At 33.7% G+C, this 12,538-nt stretch overlaps 1 protein-coding gene across 2 annotated transcripts in view; it reads left to right on the top strand.

Annotated features, from left to right (window-relative positions):
* ADAM32 (ADAM metallopeptidase domain 32) overlaps positions 1–12,538 on the top strand; it is a 177,831-nt gene that overhangs the window by 67,941 nt on the left and 97,352 nt on the right. For both annotated transcript variants that reach the window (XR_014014083.1, XM_081220688.1), the window contains exon 10: positions 3,819–3,900. Coding sequence is in view for 1 of the 2 variants with exons in the window: in XM_081220688.1 (XP_081076814.1) it covers positions 3,819–3,900 (82 nt within the window). In the remaining variant the exon portion in view is untranslated. The remainder of the gene's footprint in view (positions 1–3,818; positions 3,901–12,538) is intronic.

Genomic DNA, 12,538 nt, shown 5'->3' with positions numbered 1-12,538 from the left:
TAACATGGGTCATGTCTGTTTTCTTCTTTACTTTAGGGAATGTTACCTCATTGAGTAATACTTTCTAGCTTTGGGGGCTAAAATGTAGGTTTGGCTCTGTGTGTGTGCACAGGCATGTTTTAGAATTTGAATAATAGTAAGGCAATATTCATAGATTCATACTATACCAACAATTTGAAAAATAATCTTTCAGGGACTTCCCTGGCAGTCCAGTGATTAACACTTCTCCTTCCAATGCAGGGGGTGTGGGTTTGATCCTTGGTTGGGGAGCTAAGATCCCACATGCCTCAGGGCCAAAACACCAAAACATAAAACAGAAGCAATATTGTAACAAATTCAATAAAGACTTTAAAAATGGTCCACATCAAAAAATCTTAAAAAAACAAAATCTTTCAGCTTTTATAGGGATGACATAAGATATTCTTATTGGCATTCAATAGAAATAATTATAGTGATATATTTCCTAATCCTGAACCATCTTGCATTCCTAGAATAAATCTCAATTTTGACATGATGTATTATCCTTTTAATAGGATGTTGAAATTTGATACAGTAATAAGTGAAATTGGTGAGAGAATTTATCCCATTAGAAATGTAGAAATTATGGTACAGTCAGCCGCCTTGAACTTGAGTAATACCCCTTCTTGATCCCTTGATGTTATTTATTTATTTTTTGTGTGGTATGTGGGCCTCTCACTGTTGTGGCCTCTCCCATTGTGGAGCACAGGCTCCGGACATGCAGGCTCAGCGGCCATGGCTCACGGGCCCAGTTGCTCCGTGGCATGTGGGATCTTCCTGGACCGGGGCACAAACCCGTGTCCCCTGCATCGGGAGGCAGACTCTCAACCACTGCACCACCAAGGAAGCCCCCTTGATGTTATTTTAATGCATCAACATACTTTGCATATGAGTAATGTCCTAGAATTAATCCTATGAAATTATGATATATAACAGTAATTCTCTATTATTTTCTGGTCTTTGTACTCCAGAAATTTGTACTCCAGAAATTTATAATCTGGTTTATAATTTTCTGGTCTTTGTACTCCAGAAATTTATAATCTGGTTTAGGCCCTACGGTAGGAACAATGAACATAGCAAGCTTAATTTTTTAACCTTTTACAATCTGTCCTCTATTCAACAGATGTTTATTGAGATAATATTGCATAGTGATTCAAATTTAAACTCTGGAGGCCAACTGCCTGCATTTAACTTCAGCCGTCACCTAGGGCAATTGATGCTCTCTGCCTCAGTTTCCCTATATTTGCTTTTATTATTTTTATTCTGTTACAGCTTTATTGAGGTATAATTGACAAAAATTATACATATTTAAGGAGTACAATGTGATATTTGATATATGTATACATTGTGAAATCATAAGCTAATTAACATATACACCACCTTACATAGTTAACCTTCTTTGGTGTGCGGTGAGAAATCTTAAGATCTTCTCTAGCAAATTTCACATATACAATGCAGTATTATTAACTATAATCATCATGCTGTACATTAGACCTCCAGGACTTATTCATCCTACATAATTGAAACTTTGTACCTTTGACCATCTCCCCATTTCCTCCATCTCCCAACCCCTGGCAACCACTATTCAACTCACTGCTTTTATGAGTAGGATTATTTTAGATTCCACACGTGAGTGTGATCATACAGTACTTGCCTTTTTATGTCTGGCTTATTTCACTTAGCATAATGTCCTTCAGGTTTATCCATGTTGTAAATGTCAGGATTTCCTTCTTTCTTGAGGCTGAATTATATTGCACTGTATATGTATATCACATTTTCTTTACCCATTCATCTCTCAATGGACGTTTAAAAAGTGGGCCTCTTTGGCATCATCTTGCATGGCTGGCAGTATTCACTATACTCTCACCTTCCCTTGTGGGAGAAATCATGGCTGAAGGCAGTTCTTTTGGCACTGAGCTGTGCTGCCTTGGGGGAATGGTGACATGGGTAAAGTGAAACTGTTTTTACCTTCTTCAATGTGTCTATTCTTGGATTTTTTGGTCCAGTGTGGCATGGGACCTTTCCTTGGATCTTGGGCCACATCTGTGGGTGTTTGTCAGAATTGTTGTTTCTGTGGAGAGATGAGGGCTAAAAAACTCCTATTTTGCCATCTTGCTGATGTCACTCCAGAAGATTAATGTTGGTACATTATCTCTACTTGTTTATAGTTTACAGGAGGAAGAAACAATGAGAGAGAGCAAGAGCAAGAGTGAGAGAGAGACTCAAAGTAACATAGAACAAAAGGGCAAAGTTAAAGACGTGCCAATCAAATTAGAAGTGAGAAGGCAGATTGAGGAATTTAAAAAAAAATATTTGTTTTTACTTAATATAATTAATTTAAAAATTTTGGGCTGTGACGGGTCTTAGTTGCGGCACTTGGGATCTTCGTTGCAGTGTGCGGGCTTCTCTCTAGTTGTGGTGTGCTGACTTACTTGCCCCGTGACATGTGTGGTCTTAGTTCCCCAACCAGGGATCGAACCCTCATGCCCTGCATTGGAAGGCAGATTCTTTACCACTGGACCACCAGGGAAGTCCCAGGAATGTTTAAATTCAGTGAAAGGAGGTGGAAAGCATTCCAGGTTATGGAAACAATATGCCTAGAGACATGGGACTAAATAATAGTTCTTTTCAAAGAGTATGGAATTCATAGTTATAACTGGAGCTGAACCTCTGGAGGAGGGGAGGGATACAAGAAAAGTTGAAGAAGTAAAACAGTAAATCTTGATAACTGATTTGATGTGGAGACTGGGTGGCCATATTAAGTAAAAAATAGCTATTATTGAATCCAGCTCATCAGGAGTATGCATAGAGTTTGGGGGAAAGTCTTATCTATTGGGAGAACTATCTTGAATGAAGAAAGAGTGTAAACAATACTTTGATATTGGAATGTAAAGCCAAAGTTGGGTGTTAAAGGCGAATACTTGGAAACAAGTGCTTACGTATAAACAATATCAGCGAGGCAGAATAAGGGAGCAGTGGAGAGAGTGCAATTGTGAAGTGCAGTGCAGTTGAAACTGAGGAGGCATTTCAAATTGAGAATTGCGTACCAAGCTTTTTTACACACGTCTTGGAATGTTCGTTTTGGCTGGGGCTCTAATGATGGCAGAATATGTTTGGAGCATCTATATCTTAGTGATTGAGAGTATGGCTCTGCATTCAAACTGTCCAAGTTCATATCCTTCAGCAGCACTTACCTGTGCTGCCCTGAGCAAGTTACTTGTATTTCCCATCTGATGTTTGATTTGTTCAGTGGGGAAAAAATAGTATCTAATTCGCTGGCTGGATTTGAGGATTAAATAGAATAGTTTATGTAAATCCATGAGAATAGTGCTGTTATTATATGGCAGTTTATATGGACTCTTCTTCTCAAAGCAGAAAAAAATAATGGTTAAGTTGTAGAACAAAAAAATCATTCCAGTGAGAAAATGGTGAGCTTTTCTACATTTCAGTGAAAACTTTTAATCCATACATTAAAACTATTTTTCATTGTAATTCAACAAAATGCTTTTGATTGAAATGTTTGATCAAGGCTTTGGTAATTAACCCTAACCAAATGTCACAAGAACGGTAAAGTCATCAATAACTTGGATCCATTGGATACGTTTTAGAAACCCAGATTGCTTAATCTCATTTAATGAAGACTATTTTACAAATTTGAAGCAGTTAAATATATTTGGAAAGGTTGTACTTCAATTTGCTTCAGACTAGAAATTTCTGAACTACAGACAAATTACTAGCAGGAGTTATCACATGTGAATTGTTTGTCAAAATTAACTATAATTATATACTTATTTATTTAGCTATAGAGATTATCCAGATTATGTGGGAGCAGCATTTCCTGGAAAGATGTGTGTTACCAGTTATTCTGCAGGAATTGCTTTGGTATGTAATCATTTAATCTTATTATTTGAAAAAAATACATTTAAAAATTACTAGCATTACAGCATATATTTTATACACTTCACATTTATATTTACATTTAGAGATTGCATTTATATTCCATCACTCTTAGAACTTTGAAGTATGTAGAAGGAATAGTATTCTGAAGTACAAGTGTCTTATTGCAATTATTTGGAAGTTAAAGTGGAATAAAAATATAATAAATACACATGTATCCCTTATTATATAGAAGAGTGCATTATGAAAAATTATTTGTAAAGATATTTCTATAACCAAAATAGATTTTTTTTTCTTGTAGGTATAAAATTGGAAAAATAGTCTTATAGATAAATTAACTTCAAAATCAAAACAAATGATGAACCAAAAAGTATGATAAAAATCTGTTAAAATGTTTCAAATTTTTCTACATAACATTTAAAAGAAAATTTGTCTATTTTAAGTATTTATAGTTCTTATAAATATTTTATATTTAAATAAATTATTGGTATAATTAGATGCATCACTGAAAGAGAAGTGATTCATTGAGCCTTTCCCCCACCTATTCATCCTTTTTAAAAATAAGTTTAAGTACTATATAGTATTTTTAAATTACAAAGTAATTTATGTTATGTATGTCCATTTTTAAAAGAACATATAGAAACATAAAAGGAAACATATAATCTGGCATCTTCCCAGGGATGAAGCAATAATCACTGTTAACATTTTGATTAATATGTATCTCCTACTTTGAGTTTTTATCTGTTACTGTGGCTCCCCACTATATGTTTTTGCAAAAATGGGACTTTGCATACATATTTTTATTTCTGATACTCTTCCAATTATTTTTATTACAGAATTTATGCATACATGCATGTATATGTAAAATTGTTTAAATTGTAGCTATACAAAGCAAAGTTTGTTAGCAAAACTCTCTTCTTTATCCCCTTCATGAAGTCCTGTAAGAATTTATACTTTCTATTTAAATTCTCTGGTAGTTAAGTTTATTTATTTAAAATGTATATACTTTGACCCCTACTTTGATTAATAAACTTTAGACAACATTGCTAATATTATCTTTGACATATGTAACCCCTTCTCTCTATTTGTGATATATATTGTGAAGTTTTTATTACTTTATTAATACTTATTATATTAGTAATCTGTATTAAACACATTCTTACATATTATATGTATATACATAATATATGTAATTATATATTATAGATGTTATACAATATATAATACACAATAATATATAATATATTAAATATTATTGCATAATATATTACTATCTTAATGTATTTATGTTTTTATTTATATTAGTTATTTTAAAAAATCTTTTTACCTTATGCAAAGTCCATTGACTATTTGCTATGAAAAATGAGACATGTAAAATAGTACACTTCTCATGTCCATTGTTAAGAGTTATAAAATTTATAATTTATTTTATAGAACTTTTGTGCTTTGTCTACAGGTTGATTTTTAAGTTAAATCAATAAATATTTTATGGTATATTATGAATATAAAAATGATATTAACTCTGAATCAAGAAGTAAATATGTTGTTATTCTGGTAAAGCTTTGATGGCCAAAAGAGGTCTTGTCAATTTTTTTCTAACTTATTTTACTTCTGTGGGCGGAACCAACTGCCACAGAAAATTAAACTTCATCTTCCTTTTCTTGGAATTCTTTGCTCTTTTTCTGGAATAACTCAACTTTCAAAATTTTAGACACAGTGTATATAAGTGGCAAACACTGTTATTTTATTAATGAAAACACTTTTGCTTTCCCTCCTCATTTGATTGGTAATTTGGCTAGGTTTAGAATCCTAGTTCTAACATCCTTCTCTCTCAGCATTCTGAAGATTGATGTATTGTGTTTTTGTCAACTCATTATGAAGTGATTGGATGGCAAGGAAATTGAGGGTGTTTGTAAGAGAATCTGAACTGCTTAAAGGAGGAGAGAAGTCAGTAAGGAGGTTAGGAACAGTGAAAATGTAGGAACCATGGTTTGGTTGTGCTGATGGGTATGCAGATTGTTGTAGTTGAGGTGCTAGTGGAGTTATCAGGAGAGACAGCAGGTGGTCAGGATGTGGGATGCACAGAGATGACGGAGGGCTTGCAGTTATTGATAAAAATCTGTTGACAAGGTCTAGAGTGTGAACCATAGGAATGAATGGGTGAGGCAGGATGTAGGATAGAATTATTAGAGGAGTTGAATTCAAGGCATGATGCTTTTACAAAGCTTTCATACTTATATTTTTATAAACCTTTATATTTCTTTGTTTAAAAGCTCTTATACTTTTACCACAATTGAATATGTCTCTAAACAAGAACTGTTTTTTATGCTTTAAACATAATATAAATTGTATCCTGCTGTATCATTCTGCAAATAGAATTTTTTGGTTTCCACTTACAATTTTGAGATTTAACGGAATTACAGTTAATTTTTAAAAGACTTTGTTTTTTAAGAGAAATTTTAGGTTCATAGCAAAATTAAGAGGGAAGTACAGAGATATCCTATATAGTCCCTGCCCCCCACACACATAACCTCCCTCACTGTTAACGTCCACACCAGAGAGGTGCATTTGTTACAGATGATGGACCTACACTGACACATTACAACCACCAAAAGTTCACAGCTTACATTAAGGTTCATTTTGGTGGTATACATTGTGTGAGTTTTGACAAATATATAATGACATATATCTAACATTATAGTGGCATAGAGAGTAGCTTCACTGTCCTCAAAATCCTTTGTGCCTAGGAAATTTTTTGCATTGGTGCTTGATACTTTATTATATGAATGCCACACTGTATCCTTTATGATTTTCATGGGAATTTTGGTTGTTTCTATTTTTGCCATTATGAATAATATTTAATAAATATCTCTATACATAACTCTTCCAATTTCCATTTGATCTTTTTGTAAATTGAAATGTAGTTGATATACAACATTATGTTAGTTTCAGGTGTACTACATAGTGATTTGACATTTGCATACCTTACAAAAAAGTCATGACAAGTCTAGTAATTGTCTGTCCCCATACAAAATTAATATTATTGATCTTATTTCATATGCTGTATATTATACCCCCATGGCTTATTTATTTTATAACTGGAGGTTTGTCCTTCTTAATCCACTTTACCTATTTCACCACCACCCCACCCCCTCCCCTCTGGCGGCCACCCATCTGTCTTCACTACCTGAGTTTGTTTTCATTTTCTTTTGTTTGTTTGTTTTGTTTTTAGATTTCAAATATAAGTGAGAGCATACATATTTCTCTTTCTCTGTCTGACTTATTTCACTCAGTGTAATACTCTCCAGATAGACCTTCCATGTTTTTGCAAATGGCAAGATTTTTATTGGGGGGTGTATAGTTGTTTTACAATGTCATGTTAGTTTCTGCTGTACAGTGAAGTGAATCAGCTGTATGTATACATATATCTTCTCTTTTTTGGATTTCCTTCCCATTTAGGTCACCACAGAGCACTGAGTAGAGTTCCCTGTGCTATACAGCAAGTTATCATTAGTTACCTATTTTATACATATTAGTGTATATATGTCAGTCCCAGTTCATCCCACCCCCCACCCCCTTTCCCCCGTTGGTGTCCATACATTTGTTCACTACATCTGTGTCTCTGTTTCTGCCTTGTAAACAGGTTCATCTGTACAACAAATGGCAAGATTTTTTAAAATTTATTTTTTATGTTTTTTGACTTTTTATTTTATATTGGTGTATAGGTAATTAACAATGTTGTGTTAGTTTCAGATTTACAGCAAAGTGATTCAGTTATACATATGCATGTATTTATTCTTTTTCAAATTCTTTTCCCATTTGTGTTGTTACATAATATTGAGCAGAGTTCCATGTGCTATACAGTAGATGCAAATGGCAAGATTTTATTGGCTGAGTATTAATCTACTGTGTGTGTGTATGTGTGTGTGTGTGTATATACATATACATACACGCATATATATATGTATGTATATGTATATACACACATATCATATCTCCTTTATCTGCTCATCTAACAATAGATACTTAGGTTGCTTCCATATCATGGCTATGGTAAATAATGCTGCAATGAACGTTTAGTATTAGTGTTTTTGTTTTCTTTGGAAAAATACCCACAAGTGAAATTGTTGGATTATATGCAGTCCAATTTTTAACTTTAAGAGGAACCTCCATACTGTTTTCCATAGTGGCTGCACCAATTTACAGTCCCATCAACAATTCACAGGGGCTCCCTTTTCTCCACGTCATTGCCAACACTTGTTTTTGTCTTTTTGATGGCAGCCATTCTGACAGGTGTGAGGTGGTTTCTCATTGTGGTTTTGATTTTAATTTCCTTGATGATTAGTGTTTTTGAGCATCTTTTCATGTGTCTGTTGGCCATCTGTATGTCTTCTTTGGGAAAATGTCTATTCACATCCTCTGCCCATTTTTAAATCAGGTTTTTGGGGTTTTTTTTATGTTGAGATGTGTGAGTTCTTTGTATATTTTGAATGTTAACCCCTTATTATATATATTGTTTGCAAATATTTTCTCCCATTTAGTAGTTTACCTTTTAATTTTGTCGTTGGTTTTCTTCACTATGCAAAAGCTTTTTAGTTTGATGTAGTACCATTTGTTTATTGTTCCTTTTATTTTCCTTGCTTGAGGAGACAGGTACAAAAAATCAGGGAACATGATAACTTCAACTTTGTTCTTTATCAAGATTGCTTTGACTGTTCCGGGACTCTTGTGTTTCCATACAAATTTTAGAAGTATTTGTTCCAACTCTGAAAAACGCCATTGGTGTTTGATAGGGATAATTGAAGCCAAGTAGATTGCCTTGGCTAGTATGGTCATTTTAACAATATTAATTCTTCCAGTCCATGAACCCATATAGCTTTCTATTTATATGTGTTGTCTTCAATTTCTTTCATCAGTTTTCTGCGTATGGTTCTTATACCTCCTTGGTTAGATTTATTCCTAGGTATTTTTTAATGCAATTTTAAAGGGGATTGTTTTCTTAAAATTTCTTTCTGATAGTTCATTGTCAGTATATAGAAATGCAACAATAGATTTCTGTATATTAGTTTTGTATGTATCCTGCAACTTAACTGAATTCATTTATTAGGTCTAATAGTTTTTTGTGGCATCTTTAGGATTTTCTGCATATAGTATAATGTCATCTGCAAACAGTGACAGTTTTGCTTCTTCCTTTCCAATTTGGATTCCTTTTATTTCTTTTTTTAGTCTAATTGCTGTGGCTAGGACTTCTAATACTATGTTGAATAAAAGTGGCAAGAGTGGACATCCTTGTCTTGCTCCTAATCTTAGAGGAAACGCCTTCAACTTTTCACTGTTGAGTATGATATTAGCTATGGGTTTGACATATATGAACTTTATTATGTTGTTGTATGTTACCTCTATACCAACTTTGTTGAAATTTTTTTTAAAATCATATATGGGTGTTGAATTTTGTCAAAAGCTTTTTGTGCATCTATTAAGATGATCATGTGACTTTTATTCTTAAATTTGTTAATATGGTGTATCACACTGATTGATTGGCAGATGTTGAACCATCCTTGCATCCCTGGGATAAATCCCACATGATCATGGTGTATGATCCTTTTAATGTATTGTTGAATTTGGTTTGCTAATATTTTGTTGAGGATTTTTACACCTATGTTTATTAGTGATATTGGCCTGTAATTTCTGTGTGTGTGTGTGTGTGTGTGTGTGTGTGTATGGTGTCTTTGTTTGGTTTTGGATTCAGAATGATGCTGACCTTGTAGAATGAGTTTGTAAACATTCCTTCCTCTTCAAAATTTTGGAAGGATAGGTGTTTGGTAGAATTGGCCTGTGAAGCTGTTAGGGTCCTGGACTTTTGTTTTTTGGGAGTCTTTTGGGTTTTGATTCAGTTTTATTACTGGTAATTGGTCTGTTTAGATTTTCTATTTCTTCGTAATTCAGTCTTGGAAGATTGTACATTTCTGGGAATTTATCCATTACTTCTAGTTTGTTCAGCTTGTTTATAGTAATTGTTTGTAGTAATCCCTCATGATACTTTATATTTCTGTAGTGTCTGTTTTAAATTTCCTCTTTAGTTACTGATTTTATTTGGGCTCCCTCTTTTTACTGGATGAGCCTGGTGAAAGGTTTATCAATTTTTAAAAATCTTTTCAAAGAACCAGCTCTTAGTTTCATGGATCTTTTCTATTGTTTTTTTGTTTTTTGTCTCTATTTCATTGATTTCTCCTCTGATCTTTATGATTTCCTTCTTTCTCCTAACTTTGGGCTTTGTTTATACTTCTCCTAGTCTTTTAGGTTTAAGGTTATATCATTTGAGATTTTTCTGGTTAATTGAGGTAGGCTTGTAGTGCTATAATCGTCCCTCTTAGAACTGCTTTTGCTTCATCCTATAGATTTTATATCATTGTGTTTCCATTTTCATTTGTCTCAAGGTATATTTTGATTTCCTCTTGATTTCCCCAGTGACCCATTGGTTGTTTAGTAGCGTATTTTTTACACTCCACGTATTTATATTTTTTGCAATTTTTTTGATGATTTTTTTTTTTTTTTTTTGCGGTATGTGGGCCTCGCGCTATTGTGGCCTCTCCCGTTGCGGAGCACAGGCTCTGGACGCGCAGGCTCAACGGCCATGGCTCACGGGCCCAGCCGCTCCGCGGCATGTGGGATCTTCCCGGACCGGGGCACGAACCCGTGTCCCCTGCATCAGCAGGCGGGCTCTCAACCACTGTGCCACCAGGGAAGCCCTTTTTGATGATTTTTAATCTTATGTCCTGTGGTGAGAACAAATGCTTGATATGATTTTAGTCTCCCTAAATTTATTGAATCTTTTTTTGTAGCCTAGTATGTGATCTATCCAGGAGAATGCTCCATGTGCATTTTAAAAGAATGTATAGTCTGCTGTTTTTGGAAGGAATCTATTAATTTCATCTATTATCTATTATATTTATTAATTATATATGTCTAATATGTCATTGTTTCCTTGTTGGTTTTGTCTGTGGATGATCTTTCCATTGATGTATGTAGGGTGTTAAAGTCTCCTGCTATGTTGAATTACTGTCAGTTTTTCCCTTTAGCTTGTTAATATTTGCTTTATCTATTTAGGTTTTCCTATGTTGGGTGCATATGTATTTACAATTTTTATATCTTGTTGGATTGATACCTTTGTCATTATGTATTGTTCTTTTTGTTTATTACAGTCTTTGATTTAAAGTCTATTTATCTGATATGTGTTGCTGTCCCAGCCTTCTTTTCATTTTCATTTGCATGGAATATTATTTTCCATTCTCTTACTTTCAGTCTGTGCATATCTTTAGAGCTGAAGTGAGTCTCTTGCAGGCAGCATTTATATGGGTCTTGTTTTTGTATCCATTAGGCCACTCCATTTCTTTTCCTGGGAGCTTTTAGTTCATTTACATTTAAATAAATATGGCTACGTATGTATTTATTTCCATTTTGTTTATTGTTTTCTAATTGTAGTAGCTCTTTTTTGTTCCTTCTTTTCTTTCTCTCTTCCCTTTTGATTTGATGACTATCTTTAGTGTTTTGTTTGGATAACTTTCCTTTTTTGTATTTGTGTATCTATTATAAGTTTTTGGTTTGTGGTTACCATGAGTTCATATATAACAACCTACATATGTACATGACTATTTTATGTCAATGATCTCTTAAGTTTGAATGCATTCTAACAACCCTGCATTTACACTCCCCCTGCCCATGTTTAATATTTTTGACATCATATTTTATACTTTTTGTTTTATGTATCCCTTACTACATATTGTGGATATAGGTGATTTTACTACTTTTATATTTTAACCTTTTTACTAGTTCTATAATCAATTGATCTACACCTTTACTCTATGTTTGCCCTTCCAAAAAGATTTTTTTCCTTTCATAACTTTCGTGTTTCTAGATATGGCTGTTTGTGCCTAGAGAAGTCCCTGCAACATTTCTTGTAAAGCCAGTTTTGTGGTGAACTCTTTTAGCTTTTGCTTGTTCATAAAACATTTATCTCTCCTTTAATTCTGAATGATAACCTTGCCGGGTAAAGTATTCTTGGTTGTAGGTTTTTTCTTTCATCACTTTGAATATATCATCATGCCACTCTCTTTTGGCCTGCAGAGTTTCTACTGAAAAGTCAGCTGATAGTCTTATGGGAGTTTCCTTGTATGTAACTGGTTGCTTTTTTCTGGCTGCTTTTAATATTTCTCTTTTTAATTTTTGACATTTTAATTATAACGTGTCTTGGTGTAGACCTCTTTGGGTTCATCTTGCTTGGGACTCTGTGCTTTTCAGACCTTGATATCTGTTTCTTTCTCCAGGTTAGGGAAAATTTCAGCTATTATTTCTTCAATTATGTTCTCTGCCCCTTTCTCTCTCTTTTCTCATTCTGGGACCCCTGTAATGGGAATGTTAGTATGCTTGATGTCATCCCAGAGGTATCTCTGAAACTGTTTTCATTAAAATTTCTTTTTTCTTTTTTCTTTCCTGCTTTGTTGATATCTACTACTCTGTCCTGCAGTTTGCTGATCTATTCCTCTGTATTATCTAATCTGCTGTTGATTTCTTATAGTATAGTTTTAATTTCAGTTATTGTGTTCTTTAGCTCTGTTAGGTTCTT

Source organism: Mesoplodon bidens, assembly GCF_964165515.1.
Source record: "Mesoplodon bidens genome assembly, chromosome: 20".
Lineage (NCBI taxonomy): Eukaryota > Metazoa > Chordata > Mammalia > Artiodactyla > Ziphiidae > Mesoplodon > Mesoplodon bidens.
This window is presented reverse-complemented; position numbering and strand designations above follow the sequence as displayed.